This window comes from Mytilinidion resinicola (genome assembly GCF_010093595.1).
Source record: "Mytilinidion resinicola strain CBS 304.34 unplaced genomic scaffold BDZ99scaffold_26, whole genome shotgun sequence".
Classification (NCBI taxonomy): domain Eukaryota; kingdom Fungi; phylum Ascomycota; class Dothideomycetes; order Mytilinidiales; family Mytilinidiaceae; genus Mytilinidion; species Mytilinidion resinicola.
The window spans coordinates 486678-501185 of record NW_022985462.1 but is presented as its reverse complement, the minus strand read 5'-3'; the positions used below and the strand labels follow the sequence as shown (position 1 = coordinate 501185).

The window sequence follows — 14508 nt, the reverse complement described above, 5'->3', positions numbered from 1 at the left end:
GCGGCATGAATACTGTCGATTGAGTTGACTGGACCTTTGCGGTCGACTGCGAAGGCTGATACCCATTTGGCATTGGCATTGGTGTGGGCTGCACAGGCTTTTTCGACCCATGCTTCTTCCGCCCCGTGAAGTCCTTCCCTAGGAAGTGGATCGTCATTTGCGATAGTAGTGCTGTAGGCGTTGTTTCTGCTTGAATGGCCTCGATAGCCTCGTGAGGTTCATGCTTCTGCGCTCGGCACCGATGGTCTTGCGGCGGCCAAAGCGCGATTCTCTGCTGACTCGTGCTAGACGGTTATGAGGAAGAATTGAGATAGATGTTTAGGAGCGAAGGGCTGAGGCGCGGAATATAGGTGAATATAAGGAGTGTGGTGCGGTGCACTGTACGAGGTGTCGTTCAACTTCGGCGGCATAGCCACGCTGCCTTCTCCCGGCACTCTGCCAGGCGCATTCCCGCTTCGCTGTCGGCCCGGTAGCTATGATTAGACAAGATCGCAAGCAAGCGTAGGACAAGGCTCTGTGGGGCGTTGAGCGACTTCGCAAAGTGCCACATGCAGCTTGCGATTGGCTCCGTCGTTCACACCTTCAACCAATGCCTCCTTCGTGCGAGGCAAACACTTGCTCCGCCGATCACATGCAGCAGCGGTAGCCGTCACAGCGCGCGCACCAAGATCATGTGGATCAACAATTGCAGGTACCATGCATGCGTTAGGAGGTCGTGGTAGGTAGATATTCGTAGGTAAATTACTTCGTATATCTCGCCCTTAGCCCCGAACAGACTGTTTTGTGCGCAAAAGCTTCTTTTAAACCCCACCCCAACGCCCGCAAGGAAAATCCAGAACCACAGTACACATACGGGGCATCGGACGTCGTTGATAAACGTACAGGGACGCAACATAGGAAAACAAAAAAAGCGCAAGTGAACAGTTTGTTCCACAGTGGGCCACCGGCCGTCAGACAAAAATAGGGTTAACGATAACAGCAGAAATAAGAGGTGTCAAAGCCTAGCTATGCAAGAGTCCTAGGCAGGGTTCCTGTTCCCAAACAATGAGGCCGAGCACGTTCTCCGCGTGCACGGTCCTCCGTGATCCCAGTGATGAATAAGAGTAAAGTAACGGCTTTGCAGAAACCCATATCACAGTCATTTCGCCATCTTGCCTCAGCGGAGGTACTGCTGTGGCAGGCGTAGAAGCAATACCACAGTCACTCTGGCCGACGATTCGGCATACCTGATGGCAAAATTCGTGCCCCCCAGTCCAACCAACTAGAGTCGTATTCGATCCAAGGTCATAAAAGATCCGAATCGGTTCTTTAGTATTGAAGCTTCTCTAGAAGTCCATAAAGAGATGTTTGTGCCTGTAGGGAAGAAACGTCAGCAAATATAATCACTTGTCGTTTAAAAGATTCAACGTACGGGTCATCGCCAGCTTGCCCATATGCCTCCGTCTCTTCTGGATATTTGTCAAACTGGCTTGAATCACCCACACCAGCTCGTACTGGAGGCACGTATGGCGCATCAATATCCTTCTTCGACAGCCGCTCCCACGTTACCTCAGCGAACCAAGGGTGTTGCATGACTTCTCTGCTCCCCCCATGCAAGTTACCTAATCGCTTAGTGAGGTCGGGAGTGATGAGCTGTTGCAACAGATCTTGCGCATCGGGGTGAATGTATGGAGGGTATTTCACTTTGCCCTTGAGGATGTTTTCGTAAATCTTCATGGGCGATCCAGCGTCCCAGAAGGGTGTGAAACCGGAAAGCATTTCAAAGATGAGGATGCCAAGCGACCACCTAGAGGCCAAAATTAGCGAATTTGATTTTCGGTACAACGGAATCATCGTACCAGTCAACAGACTTGTTGTAGCCTTTTGAGGCGACAACCTCTGGCGCGAGATAATCAGGCGTGCCGCACAATGTCCAGGTGATGTCTGGCACTTCTTTGGCGAATCCAAAATCGGTAATCTTGAGATGGCCATGGCGGTCCAACAACAAATTCTCAGGTTTCAGGTCGCGGTATATGATGTTCATCCCATGGAGGTAATCTAGCGCTAGGGTAACTTCGGCGGCGTAGAATTTAGCAACTGGGTTAGGGAAACGCTATTGAGGTTAGCAGGGACGATCACATGCAACAAAGCGGCAATGGCGGGAAGGCTCACTTGAGACTTGCGAAGGAGGCTGAACAGCTCGCCGCCCTCGACAAAGTCCATGACCATGTATAGATTCTTTGAGTCTTGGAAAGTACCCCATAGCGTGATCAGAAATGGGTGTTTCACTTGCTGCAGCATTCGGCGTTCGTCGTTTGTGTGCTCAACCTGCTTCATTTTGACGACCTGCGCCTTCTTCAGGACTTTGACAGCGTAGAAGCGCTGGTTGTGCTTCGACTGCACGAGGTGGACTCTGCCAAAGCTGCCCGTGCCGAGTGTTCTTTGGATCGTGAAGTCCGTGAGGGTGTATTTGCCCTTTGTCGTCCGCACCACCTGCGGGACATGCTGGGCAGGCACGGGTGTTATGGCGCCGCCGTTTGAAGCATCGTTCCGCTGCGACCTTTGCTGGGTGCCGCTGTTCGAGTGGGGCGAGGATGTGGTGTTGGAAGGGTGGATGAGGTTCTGTATGCTCGGCAGGTTGTGCTGCGACTGCTGATAAGGTTCGGGGGTGGCTTGCGGCGTCGCATAGGGCTGGGAATAGGTAGAGGGGTTCATGGGGTCGGCGGACTTGGACGGGGCCGTCGAGGCCGTGGTGGAATGCGAGGCAGCGGCCGAGTCCTGGGTGGTCAACTTGCCAGCAGAGAAAGACCCGGAGGTCTTGGAGAGAGTCGGAGTGATGGGCGACGCGGTGTCTTTGATGGGCGAGGTCGGGGAGTCCAGGTCACGCGAGCCCGTGGAGTCCTTCGTCCTCTTCTTCTTCAAGAATGACCCGAGAGTAGGCATAAGAGCGGCTTGCAGGAATGCACCCAGCCCAGGCCTGACCGGGGAGCCAGCGGACGTCTCTGGCGCTCAATGAACGGGGCGAGGAATGCGCGGGGCCGGCGGTATTCAGCAGCAGTGGTAGGGATAGGTGGCAATAGGAATTGGGGGCGAGGTTAGGGGAGTGAGGGCATCGGAGAGCGGGCGGAGCGTTGGGGATGTGAGGCGGGTGGTGAGGCGGGTGGAGAGGTGATAGCTGCGGGGGCCTGTGACGGCCTGCGGTGGGAGAGAGCTTGGTCGGATGCTGGGCCGGGATGCGATGTACGCAGGGGGGAACCGCCAGGCGCTTCCGTCAAAGAAAAGGCAGCCTTGCATCATAAAAAGCAATCGGCCATGCCCAGACGCTGCCCGCCATCGCCCGGAAGCGTCGACGGCTCGCGCACACCGCGGCGGCGAGCTTCTTCGTGCTCTAGCAGCGCAGCGGCCCAGCACCGCAGCCAGCGGACGACGGGGTCGCCATATTGGGTGCAAATTGCGCTGCAAGTTGAGGCGCAAACAGTATAATACAGTACATCAGAGGCATATCGTCGTTGACCCGTATCCTGGCCGTGGGGATGCGCCACAGCGCTATCCTGTCGACGCCGGCCACTCAAACGCCCGCCCAGCGCCATGCTCCAGCCAATACTCGAGACCACATCGACGCCCATATCCACAACCCCGCGCATCATCACATCTCCGGGTCCTGCACTTGCAAATCTTCATTCTCTGCTTGTTGCTCTTTCCCTGGTCGTTTCTCTTCTTCGGGCATCTCTTCCTGGCTCGCCTCCTCCGCCTGCAGCACAGGGGTCGTCCACGTCTCCAGGTCCAGACCGCAGATCTCCATGCGCCGCTCCCTGAACGTCTCGTACAGCTTCGCCCAGACCGCGCCGGCTTCTTCGTTCTGCGGCCGGAGGCGAACGCGGTCGTAGTACGGCACGTCGTATTCAGGGCCTGGCAGCTCGGGGTCCGAGAGGCGCACATACGCTGTCGCCTCGATGAAGACGGTGGCATTGAAACCGTCGATCGCATCCCGCAGAGTCCCCGACTCATAGACGAGGTTCCCCAGCGACAGCGACCATGTTGAAAGTAGCGACTCCGGGGCTGAAAAGGACTTGCGGAAGAGATTGAGGTCTGACATAGGCTCCGTCGCGCGCAGCTCTCGTAGTTTGCGGTAATCGCTCACTGTTGGATGGACCAGGAAGAGCGATGTCGAGATGTCGTTCCTCTCTGATGTAGCCGGGAATGCCGCCAGCGGCTGTGATTTTGAAAATGCGAGTAAAGAATCAAGGGGACCTGCGTCTAATATGACTCCCGGAGCAGCTAAATGTATAACACGCTCGTACTCCACCAACGAATATATGCTCGCAAGTGAGTAGGAAGAAGGAAGAGAATCTGCAATACTGGTAAGTCTGCGTTGTTCCGATTTAGGAGACATATCGTACCATCGGCCTCTTCAACAATCGTCTGCATGGGCATCAGCACAACCCCGTATCGTCGAGCCACCGCCCTCAGCAGCCTTCGACTCGTCGTCAGCGAAGAACTCGGAGCCTCCCCTTCTTTCTCTTGCAACCACGCTCTTGGAAACAGCAATATCCTCTTCGCGGGGCTCCTTAATCGATTCAGGTCCGCAAACACCATCATGGCGCTGCATAGCTCCACATGCTCCTTTACCACCTGGACATATCCCAGCCGGCTCCAGTCTATCGTCTGTTGGCCTATGTATTCGTGGAAATCGGCATCGGAGCCAACTCTTTGTCCAATTGGTCTTGCCCACTTGACATTCAAACTAGGCGCAGCGATGGGCTTCGGCGCGGGCAGTGGTTTCGGTAGTCGCGGTTTAATGGCAGCTTGGAGGCTGTGTACCGTCCTCTGCTGAAGGACGTAGCCCGAGAGAAATAATATAAGCGTGAATAGAAGTACTGTGACAAATGTTAATTATTGAATCGTAACTTTTCCGGAAAAGGTACCAATGGAAGAAGATATGGCCATTGAGACCTGGCCTTGTGTGAGAAGCATCTTTCAGCTCATCGAATTCGGCATAAAAAGGATTTGTACATTCCACAGCTCGTGCAAGGCGGAATTGAAGTTTCGAAACGACGCGGTGTCATGTTGGCGACGGCAGGGCTGGCTGTTTACGGCTTTTCCGCGTCGTCCAAGCAACGCGGCACGTGAAGGCCTTGGCATCACTCTGTTTTCTTTGACCTCCACCAGCCCAACTCCAAACTCCCATCTCCGCCACAATGAGCGCCAAATTTAAGCCCGAAACTACGCACAAAGCCGACGCGACCGCCCTCCTCGACGACCGCGGCTACTCCGGCCTCCTCATCCGCGGCCAGAACCCCGCGCTGCTCTTCGAAAAGGCCGTACGCGACCGCATCACAGAGTCCTACTACTGGAAGGAGCAGTGCTTCGGGCTGAACGCAGCCACGTTATGCGACCGCGCCGCAGAACTCACTGCCATCGGCGGGACATACGGCGGCGTGGGCAAGCCGACGCCGTTCCTGTGTCTGGCGTTTAAGCTGCTACAGCTCGTGCCGCAGCGGGAGGTCATACTCGAGTACCTAAACTTCCACGGGGAGGACGGCGGGGAGGACGGGGACGCCGATGCTGCGGGGAATGGCGAGAGCGGCGCCGTGCAGAACCCCCAGGCGTTGGGGAAGCGCGGGGAGTTCAAGTACCTGCGCGCTCTGGCTGCGTTCTACATCCGGCTTGCGTGGGAGCCCGTGGACATCTACACGACGCTGGAGCCATTGTTGGCGGATTTCCGCAAGCTGAGACGGCGGACGAGGGAGGGGTTTGCGCTGACGTATGTGGATCAGTTTGTGGATGATCTGTTGACGAAGGATCGGATCTGCGCGACGAGCCTGTGGAAGCTGCCGAGTAGGGCGAATCTGGAGGATTTGGAGATGTTGGAGCCGAGGGTTAGTCCGCTGGGGGATGAGGTGGAGGAGTTGGATCGGGAGGATGAGATGGAGGAGGAGAGTGATGGGGTGGTTGAAGAGCGGGATGGGTCGTCGGAGAGGTCGCGGAATGGGTCTGTGAGGCGGTATTCTGACAGTGGGAGCGAGAATGATTAAAGCCTTTCAGAGGCACGGGACCTAAAAGAGAGAAATGATACCCCGGACCGTGTCCAAGGAAAGTCAAAGCAACTTGTTAATGCACACATCTCTAAACAGGGCAAAGCTGATCAGGGCGTCAAGCTATTCGACGAGATATTCCTTCAAGAGCCAATATATCTTGCTGACGAATATCGAGGCGGCCTTGAGCGAGAATCGGAGCGGCATCACATTATAAGAATGGCAAGAGTCGGCTCATGCTACACGGCACATGGGTGCTCCTCCTGAACCAAGCATAACGTAAACAACCCTGAAGTATTCGTCTACCATAACGCCAAGAATAGCACATCTCATCCGTATATTGTGAATGAACCCAGCGACAAATAAGACTATGTGAATTTATAACCAGCATGTAGTGTGGCCGATTGATAACGTCTGGGAACACAACCTCGTTTACTGCCCATGCCGTTTTGGAGGCCAGACTAACAAATCAACCAGACTTTTGTAGTCATCAAGCGCATTTAATCGTCCTCTTGTTCATTCCGTGGATCCCCTTCTGGAAAAGCTCTAGGATCATCTCCCTCAAACTTCTCCCTCAACGGGATCGCCTCCCCCATCTTGAATTCCCTCGTCGTCTCGCACTTGAAGAACAAACTATTGATAGGCTTGTTATCCGCAAATTTAATACACGTTTTCCACGCCGCCTCCTTATTCACGATCCGGACGCTCAGATCGCCCTTCATAAACGGGGACTTGTTCAAGACATCATGATGCACAGCGACCGTGCACACGAGCTGGCCCGCCTGGATTTGCTTGAGGTACCCGCCGTGATCCTTAGTTGCATGCAGGCGCATCGAGTTAAAGTGGACGGATTTGTGTTCTCCATGAGCGAAGTCGAAATTGCCCAACTTGGGCCGTTCGCAGTCGTGCGATTCGTAGGGCTCGACATCCATCTTCCAATCCACCGCGGCGGCGAGGGACGTTAGGGCGAGCCCAGCCAGGGTGTGGATGAGGCGGACCATTTGGAGCTAGAGGGGCGGTCGAGGTTAGCGGGTGTAAGTGGAGGGGGTGGTATGAATCCTCTGGTGTGTCCCTTGCTGAGTGGGCTCGAACGTGACCCAAGCCGTGTGTTCAAGCACGACGTGGCACTTCAGGAAAGTAAACACCAAAGGATCTCGTGCATATTCGGGGCCCTTTATTACCTTGACCACGGTAGGGATCCTAGACAGAGATCAGAAACGTGGAATTCTAAGGCCTGAGGAGGCTTACTGCTTTGTAGAGGGCAGAATCAAGCTGGGTTGAGTGGTGGGGACAAGGTATGAGGAGAAAAACAGAAGTGTTCTTAGAGGACAGCTTGAGTTTGCTAACCTTTTTCCAACCTCCAGGTCCTTCTTCAAAAGGCCTTACAGTCCTGTGAATATAGCGTATACGTCCATGGTTGCTGTCTAGCTAGGCCATGTTGACAGGTGTACGTTCCATGGTTCATGTCGGTTCTGTAAGGCCAGTCGATGAGAGTTAGTAGGCACAAGAACTCTTAGTAAGAGCAGGATTACACGTAAAGCCTGGACATGGTGTTCCTTGAAGACTCGGCATCTAGCCAGTGTACGTCTCGAGTATATTCTCATCCAACGCGCACGCGACCCACTCAAGACAACTCGGCTGCGGATTCTGTTATCAATTGGACCCAGACTACCATCCCAACAAGAGTCAAACCTATCATGGAACTCGGACAAATCACCACCTAGTCCATCCAGTTGCAAATAATTCCACATCCAACAGCACAAGGGCAAGTCCATTATACAAGGGCTGCACGCAGGGTGCACCATTCGTAGTGAAGAGTGTTGATATTTTCCGACACTAGTAGAGCTAACAGTCAATAGATACAAGGCACTAAACCCATGATAGATAGGAGATTTGATCCCTCTGAATACCCACTTCGCCAACGCTGTGAACCCCCATCCTCAATTGGCCATGCCCATCCACCTGTCTACCAGAACTCCAATGATCACAACTCCAGTTCGCAGCCGTAGTCACTCAGGCTTCCACATGTTACTTCTCGAGTCGTTCTTGACAGAATTTGTAGCACAAGGAGCTCACGCCCCATCCCCCCAGATTCCAACAACACCCATCGCGAATGCAAGGCCGGACACGGCGGCCCTCATGCCCTCTGTGTACCGCATCCCCTCCACGGCCTGCCGCACCTGCTCCCCGTTAAGGTCCTCAGGTGTCTCGACATTCAGATCCGCAATGGACGCGTGAGACCTGCTGCCACCCGCCCGCTTGTCTTGAGCCGCAAGAGCAAAGTCGACACCGGAGCCTGAGGCGAGAGCAAGCAGGCTAGTGTAGAACAAATACGGATGTCGGGAGCTGCGGGGTGAGAGTGCGTAGGCGGCGAAGAGCGAGATGAGGGCGGTGTTGCGGAGGTAGGTCGTGACGGTCCGCGTGCGGGTAGATAGATAGGTTAAGGCATCCCGTGCATTGACGGCGCTCGGGAGGTTGAAGAGCGAAGGGAGCGTGAGGCTTGTCAGGGAAGCGGAGACGCCCTGGGAATTGTGAGCTGGTGGAATGCGGGGAGTGGCGGCAGAGCGGCGCATACAGTGAGGAGTCCCAGGCTGATTGTGCCGACGAATTTGCAGAGGGCGACGGTGGGGGACGGCATGGTCGAGCTCGCGGTCAGTTAAGCTGAATCGAATCCTCGCGGTGGTGTTACGGTGGTGTTGTAGAGATTGTGATGTTGTCGAGATGCTTCGAACAGCTCATCGCCCTAAAACCCTGTATTCCGCGGCCTTAATCATCGCGGCTCCCATTGGTTGAGCCGGCATTTGCCTGTGAAAGGCCCCGAATTCCCACGACAGTTTCCCATGTTGCTCGTCACGAGTATGCTGAGAATCTGGTGAATACAGCAGACTCGCCATGACACGCCGCGACCATGGCTTCACAAGCACTGCGATTCCCCAGCCGAATAAGGTCCTCTCAAGCTGCCCGACTAATCGCCAGATCTGACCTCGGCACGAAATTCGCTGACCCTCATGCACCGAGATGGCCGTCATGGGGTAGCACCGCCTTCCCTATGGGCTCCAGTCGTCACTTTTCCGAGGCGTAAGCCATTATCTCTGCTTCAAACCACTTTCACTTTCATAGCGCGTCTCACCACTCTTTCCAGCACTGTCCTTCGACAGACTGTAGGCAACGAGTCCTGGAGAACCCCGAGGACAATGCCACTCCCGAAGAGCGAGTATCTCAGCGAGGTGTGGAAGGATGGGATATTCAGTACGTTGTTCCGAGCCAGCAAGCCATTGAGCCTCTCCTATGGAATCTATACTAACATTCTCGCCAGACAACAAAGTAGTCTTCTGCACCGGCGGCGCGGGCACCATATGCTCCGCCCAAGTCCGCGCCCTCGTCCACCTTGGCGCCAACGCCTGCATTATCGGCCGCAACGTCGAGAAGACTGAGAACATGGCCAAAGACATTGCCACTGCACGGCCCGGGGCGAAAGTACTCGGGCTTGGAGGCGTAGATGTGCGGAAACCAGAGGCCCTGAACGAAGCAGCGGCGAAATGTGTCAAAGAACTTGGAAGCTTAGACTTCTGCATTGCGGGTGCGGCGGGGAACTTCCTGGCGTCGATGAACCAGATCTCGTCCAATGCCTTCAAGTCGGTTATAGAGATTGATGTGCTAGGGTCGTATAATACCGTCAAGGCTACGCTGCCGTACCTACTGGAATCGGCGGCGAAGTATACGACCGATGGGAAGACTCGTGAGTAGAGGCTACTTCCCTGCCAGATTTTATATGCTAATCAATGGTAAAAGCACCACCCAATGGAACAGGCGGTCGAATCATCTTCGTCAGCGCGACCCTCCACTACGCTGGCACTCCTCTTCAAAGCCATGTCTCTGTTGCCAAAGCCGGTGTTGATGCCATGGCACATGCAGTGGCCATTGAGCAAGGCCCACGGGGTGTAACATCAAACGTCATTGCGCCTGGTCCCATCGCGGACACTGAGGGCATGGCACGGCTATCCAAAGCCAGCAGTGCGAAGGATAGCATGAAGAAGGTGCCTTCTGGCAGATATGGCACCGTTAAGGAGATTGCGGATGCCACTGTGTATCTATTCTCTGATGCGGGGAACTTTGTGAACGGAGAGATTCTTGTCGGTCAGTCTACATTTGCTTCCCCACCTCGTCGTCCAAGTCTTCCTACGAGAGATGGCAAAGCTGACATGATCACCTGGCAGTTGACGGAGGCGCATGGCACACCGCTTTCGGTGGCACTGAAGAGTCGTTCAAGTACCCAGACTTCTTGCTCACAGATGAGGTGGTTACGGGCGTGGCGGGCGGTAAAAAGTCTAAGTTGTGAGATGTATTCTTGGCTAGCTTTGACTGTTTACATATGGCTAGAGAACCAATTCAGACCTTGTCTACTAAAGAGAACTAGTGAGGTGCAGGCAAACCGACGATTTAGAAATAACGAACGTCAAAGTTGAAACACATCTGTCATGTTTTCAAAATAAAGCTAGTATTTGGAGTAATGGAAGTAATGGGATGCAGGAGTATTAAGCTACCTGCTGTTTCTAAGACGGATGTACAAATGTTTTGACAACGTGAACACGATATTAAGGGCCTCCGTGAGGCCAAACTGGATTAAGAGTTAATCAATGTACTGGGATTGCGGGTGTGTAACCCTGCATGAAGTCCTCTCACAAGCTCAGTAACTCCGTCTAAGATGTCAAAGATCGCTGAAGTTGTACCGATCCCCCGGAGAGACCTAGCCAGCAGACGAAATGGATGAATGGAGAAAATGCCGGTTCATAGTCCCACCCTCGCAGCTGGCCATCTTCATTGGTGAACTGACGTTGTGGCTCGCTCCCACACCATCACCCCGCATCTCGGGATCCACCCCCGCGGTCTGCAACCCCACAAAGACGACTCCGCTGCCTATCAGAGCGGTAGCTATGGTGCCCGTAAGAGTAGTTTGCCATCCTAGCGCTGTCGTACGGAATACTTCCGCCTTCAAGCAGCTCTAATTTACGATTCTTGTGCACTGAGTCGTGAGAACGACTGGCTCAGAGTGCGTCGCCGACGCGGAACAAAAGTACTATGCACCTGGTGAGGGGGGGCTTCCTGGAAGCCTGGGTTTAAAAGGCAACGGGCCCAGAATTCGGGACTTGTGCTCTCTTCTCCTCAATTTCAATTCTCGCGAACTATAAAGCTCTTATTTCGACTTCTTCATTTATCTAGTTCATCTAATTAATCGCATTCCAACATGGGCGAGCCACATTTCGATATACCGAAAGAATGCAAGGCTGGTGTTGTGGTGAACGAAGGTGCTAACTTCCACGTCGAGGTGCGAATGGTGCCAGTCCCTGAGATCAGTACGTGCTCCTTTGAGTTCCAAAATCCACATCTTAGTCCTGGACGCCAGACTTTCAGGCTAGGGAATGCCTCCTCTTTCTTTATATCTTCCTGTACTAGCAACAATCTAACCATTCGATTAGAACCAAATGAAGTCCTCATCAAGCTCAATGCCACTGGCATCTGCCACTCCGACCTCCACTTCATGGCAAACGACTGGGATCTCCCCCCGATGTCCACTTTCAACGTCCAATGCGCGGGCCACGAAGGTGCCGGTGTAATTGTGAAAGTTGGCGACGCTGTGCAATCGCTAAAAGTCGGCATGCGGGCCGGCCTCAAGGTAACCGCCCTACCCTCCGCCCCCTCCCCCTCTATCAAGCATCTTCTAACAACCTATACCTTTAGCCCATCCAAGACACATGCGGTGCCTGCGACCTCTGCCGCAGCGACAAAGAATGCTACTGCGCCAAGGCCGTCTTCACTGGCCTGATGTGCGACGGCTCCTATAAACAATACATCGTCTCCCCAGAGCGGTATACGACGCTCATCCCAGACGGCGTCTCCGACTTTATCGCCGGCCCGATCATGTGCTCCGCCAGCACGATCTACACGTCGATTAGAGAAAGCGGCCTCCAACCAGGTGACTGGGCCGTGTTCCCCGGCGCAGGCGGCGGCGTTGGGATACAAGGGCTGCAGCTCGCGAAAGCCATGGGCCTCCGCCCTATCGCGGTCGACACGGGTGCAGACAAGAAGAAGCTCTGTCTCGAGATGGGTGCCGAGCACTTCATCGACTTCAAGGAAGAGAAGGACGTCGCGGCCAAGGCCGTCGAGCTATGCGAAGGCGTCGGCGCGCACGCCGTGTTCGTCACGGCGGTGCAGACGTATCCTACCAGTCTGAAGTTCCTGGGCAGCCGGGTCGGCGGGAAGGTCATGTGCATTGGGTTGCCGCCGGCGGGCACTTGCCACATTGATGTCGAGCCGAACCAGATGTGCTTCCGGAAGTGGAGTGTACAGGGGACTTTGGTCAGCAATATGCGCGATGTGGATAAGACGTTGGATTTCGCGCGGAGGGGGCTGTTGAAGCCGATTTATACGGTATATCCAATGAGTAAGTTTGACGAGGCGGTGCAGAAGCTGAGGAAGGGCGAGATTGCGGGAAGAGCGGTTGTGGACTTCAACACGGATTAGGCTGTGTGCTAGCTTTTGATAGTTGTTTGTGAGATGTGTGGATGTAGTTCTACGTGTTGAGGGGTCTGGGAGCAAGGTTGAGACGAAGAGTAAAGAGTTTACCTATTACAACATTACCGTTCAATCCAAAAACCTCACCTATTCGTACAAAATCATGCAACACTTCGTGGAAGAGTTCCAGCGCTTCCGCCACCCTAGTATGAGCACTCTTGCCTTGCCTTCCACCTCTTTGGTCCTTCTATCAGAGGTAGCGTCAACCTGCTTTCGTCTTTCTCGGATCATTGGAGAACCATCGATGTAGACTCCCTGGTCATTTTGAGCTGATGCTGTTGTCAAAGGGGCTCCGGCAGAGTACTATTAGTCTATCGTTTCGAAGGATTTGGAATCTTGCTCAGCCTTCGTAGACAACGGGATCTACCCCAGCTAACGTTGATACGATGCATCTACTAGAATAGTCCTGCCAGAAACAGCCCGCAGTCTCAACTAAACGTGGCTCATGCGACGTGTGAAGGAATATGCCGATGGGGCCAAGCGCAAGCATGGTGTTTCTTGCAGAAGAAACGGTGTTGTAAGATGGGAAGAAAACGCCGCTAGATGACTCCACTAGCCTACAAAGACTAGCCAATGAAATGTCCGGCGGGTGTATTATATTAATAAGCTAGTTTTCCAAGAAGATCTCAACCGCACTCTACTCCGCTATCACGAACTTTGAGCGCTAGACCCACAGCATCCGGTGAAGCTGTGCTTAACAAAAGCTATGTGCTAGGCTCCCTAATTGTTTAAGAAGACACCGCAACTATATTTTCCTTACAGCCTATTCCTCTCTAGTTTCTTTCATCGTCTTCTCCTTCAAAATCTTCCGTCTCAAGCCTCACGCTCGTTGTGCTGCCAGCATCCCTTTAAAATCATAGCATCAACGCCCATGAAGTGTATAACTTCAGTTCGTATACGAAGACATCTTCAACCCACCCTCCGTTCTCTCCATTCCCAAACCCGCACCTACGCAGCCGTCAGCAATGTCCCCCTTCCAACCTTCAGCGCCATCAATCCCCCAACCGCCTGGACACGCAACCTCGCCGAAAGCGCTCTCATCATCAAGCAACCCGAGCTCATCATAGAACACGGCATCCGCCACATCAACCTCATCCCCAACGACTACCCCCCCTGGGACTGGTCTACGAAACCCCACAACACCACTTGCGCAGACCAACTCTCCACCATCCTCTCTGGCCTAGACACCTGCCCGGCCATCTCCGGCATCACCATCCACCTCTCCTCCATCCTCGCCCTCCCCATCTCCCACAACCCCACCCGGACCCCCTCCTCTGCCTCAACCCCCCACATCTTCCGCAGCCCAACCACCATCCTCTCCACCCTTTCCCTCCCGGCCACCTGCACCGACCTCGGCCGCTGGAGCCTCCCCTTCCACCCCCGCATCTCCATCATCGACCCCCCGACCCTAACTCTCCTGCACCACCTCCGCGCCTCCCCAGACAAGCCCACCTTCCTCGCCCGCGTTGCCGCCAGCGGCAACCACGCTCTCCAGGCCGGCGAATACACCACGGACTTCTACTCCCGCGACCTCCGCTGCGCGCGGCCGCCCCCCGCTTCCCATGCGTCCACCCGCATCTCGCTCGGCCCCTACGGCGCAGGCACCGTGTCGCCCGCCTCCGCGGACGAGCTCAGCGTCGACTTCGCGAACGATCTCGCGAAGAACACGGCGTTCCTCGAGCGCGGGGAGGGGGTGTGGCGGGCGGGCATGTACGACGCCTTCCGCGAGGAGCGGGGGTGGGTGAGCTCGACGCTGGCGGGGTCGATGAAGGAGGGGGCGCGGGAGTGGGCGACGAGCGTGGAGATTAAAGGGATGCCAGAGGGGATGACGGGGGAAGAGCTGGAGGGGTTTAGGGCCCGGGTTGGGGAGATGATGGAATGTGGGGAGGATGAGGAGGTGGTGTTTATGGGGGATGTGGGG

At 54.8% G+C, this 14508-nt stretch overlaps 8 protein-coding genes across 8 annotated transcripts in view; 4 read left to right on the top strand and 4 right to left on the bottom strand.

Annotated features, from left to right (window-relative positions):
- Nucleotides 1–1325: 1325 nt before the first annotated feature.
- On the bottom strand, nucleotides 1326–2922 carry BDZ99DRAFT_482040 (Pkinase-domain-containing protein; the record flags this gene model as incomplete). The annotated part of the gene is made up of 4 exons (XM_033722457.1): nucleotides 1326–1353; nucleotides 1412–1786; nucleotides 1839–2092; nucleotides 2152–2922. 4 exons carry the CDS (start codon nucleotides 2920–2922, stop codon nucleotides 1326–1328), a joined length of 1428 nt encoding a protein of 475 aa, XP_033570595.1.
- A 367-nt stretch (nucleotides 2923–3289) lies between these two features.
- Nucleotides 3290–4926, bottom strand: BDZ99DRAFT_576105 (uncharacterized protein; the record flags this gene model as incomplete). The annotated part of the gene is made up of 3 exons (XM_033728538.1): nucleotides 3290–4329; nucleotides 4380–4856; nucleotides 4905–4926. The coding sequence occupies 3 exons, from the start codon at nucleotides 4924–4926 to the stop codon at nucleotides 3626–3628; spliced, it is 1203 nt and encodes a 400-aa protein (XP_033570594.1). The 3' UTR covers nucleotides 3290–3625.
- A 228-nt stretch (nucleotides 4927–5154) lies between these two features.
- On the top strand, nucleotides 5155–6353 carry BDZ99DRAFT_576104 (PRP38-domain-containing protein). The gene has a single exon (XM_033728537.1). It carries the CDS (start codon nucleotides 5178–5180, stop codon nucleotides 6012–6014), a length of 837 nt encoding a protein of 278 aa, XP_033570593.1. The 5' UTR covers nucleotides 5155–5177; the 3' UTR covers nucleotides 6015–6353.
- On the bottom strand, nucleotides 6304–7254 carry BDZ99DRAFT_468154 (uncharacterized protein). Its single transcript, XM_033721185.1, has 2 exons — nucleotides 7196–7254; nucleotides 6304–7021 (listed from the first exon to the last, which is right to left on the bottom strand). The coding sequence occupies exon 2, from the start codon at nucleotides 7013–7015 to the stop codon at nucleotides 6515–6517; it is 501 nt and encodes a 166-aa protein (XP_033570592.1). The 5' UTR covers nucleotides 7016–7021; nucleotides 7196–7254; the 3' UTR covers nucleotides 6304–6514.
- Nucleotides 7255–7857: 603 nt separating this feature from the next.
- On the bottom strand, nucleotides 7858–8726 carry BDZ99DRAFT_427077 (uncharacterized protein). Its single transcript, XM_033717146.1, has 2 exons — nucleotides 8590–8726; nucleotides 7858–8536 (listed from the first exon to the last, which is right to left on the bottom strand). The coding sequence occupies exons 1-2, from the start codon at nucleotides 8650–8652 to the stop codon at nucleotides 8087–8089; spliced, it is 513 nt and encodes a 170-aa protein (XP_033570591.1). The 5' UTR covers nucleotides 8653–8726; the 3' UTR covers nucleotides 7858–8086.
- Nucleotides 8727–8829: 103 nt separating this feature from the next.
- On the top strand, nucleotides 8830–10619 carry BDZ99DRAFT_468151 (sporulation protein SPS19). Its single transcript, XM_033721184.1, has 5 exons — nucleotides 8830–9096; nucleotides 9135–9263; nucleotides 9331–9753; nucleotides 9807–10151; nucleotides 10232–10619. The coding sequence occupies exons 2-5, from the start codon at nucleotides 9209–9211 to the stop codon at nucleotides 10351–10353; spliced, it is 945 nt and encodes a 314-aa protein (XP_033570590.1). The 5' UTR covers nucleotides 8830–9096; nucleotides 9135–9208; the 3' UTR covers nucleotides 10354–10619.
- A 554-nt stretch (nucleotides 10620–11173) lies between these two features.
- Nucleotides 11174–12633, top strand: BDZ99DRAFT_468150 (GroES-like protein). Its single transcript, XM_033721183.1, has 3 exons — nucleotides 11174–11368; nucleotides 11492–11688; nucleotides 11754–12633. The coding sequence occupies exons 1-3, from the start codon at nucleotides 11260–11262 to the stop codon at nucleotides 12534–12536; spliced, it is 1089 nt and encodes a 362-aa protein (XP_033570589.1). The 5' UTR covers nucleotides 11174–11259; the 3' UTR covers nucleotides 12537–12633.
- Nucleotides 12634–13268: 635 nt separating this feature from the next.
- Nucleotides 13269–14508, top strand: part of BDZ99DRAFT_503226 (uncharacterized protein) — a gene marked incomplete at its 3' end in the record, with an annotated part of 1674 nt that continues 434 nt past the window's right edge. The window contains exon 1 of the mRNA XM_033723948.1: nucleotides 13269–14502. Coding sequence (XP_033570588.1) covers nucleotides 13459–14502 — 1044 coding nt within the window. The 5' untranslated portion in view covers nucleotides 13269–13458. The remainder of the gene's footprint in view (nucleotides 14503–14508) is intronic.

Bases quoted from the DNA above. Each gene is read 5' to 3' on its own strand.
- BDZ99DRAFT_576104 (XM_033728537.1), top strand. From the start codon at position 5,178: ATGAGCGCCAAATTTAAGCCCGAAACTACGCACAAAGCCGACGCGACC.
- BDZ99DRAFT_468154 (XM_033721185.1), bottom strand. From the start codon at position 7,015: ATGGTCCGCCTCATCCACACCCTGGCTGGGCTCGCCCTAACGTCCCTC.
- BDZ99DRAFT_427077 (XM_033717146.1), bottom strand. From the start codon at position 8,652: ATGCCGTCCCCCACCGTCGCCCTCTGCAAATTCGTCGGCACAATCAGC. The intron at 8,537-8,589 runs GTATGCGCCGCT...CACAATTCCCAG, and splicing joins TCAGCCTGGGACTCCTCACT to GGCGTCTCCGCTTCCCTGAC.
- BDZ99DRAFT_468151 (XM_033721184.1), top strand. From the start codon at position 9,209: ATGCCACTCCCGAAGAGCGAGTATCTCAGCGAGGTGTGGAAGGATGGG. The intron at 9,264-9,330 runs GTACGTTGTTCC...CATTCTCGCCAG, and splicing joins GTGGAAGGATGGGATATTCA to ACAACAAAGTAGTCTTCTGC. The intron at 9,754-9,806 runs GTGAGTAGAGGC...CAATGGTAAAAG, and splicing joins TACGACCGATGGGAAGACTC to CACCACCCAATGGAACAGGC.
- BDZ99DRAFT_468150 (XM_033721183.1), top strand. From the start codon at position 11,260: ATGGGCGAGCCACATTTCGATATACCGAAAGAATGCAAGGCTGGTGTT. The intron at 11,369-11,491 runs GTACGTGCTCCT...CCATTCGATTAG, and splicing joins GGTGCCAGTCCCTGAGATCA to AACCAAATGAAGTCCTCATC. The intron at 11,689-11,753 runs GTAACCGCCCTA...CTATACCTTTAG, and splicing joins GCATGCGGGCCGGCCTCAAG to CCCATCCAAGACACATGCGG.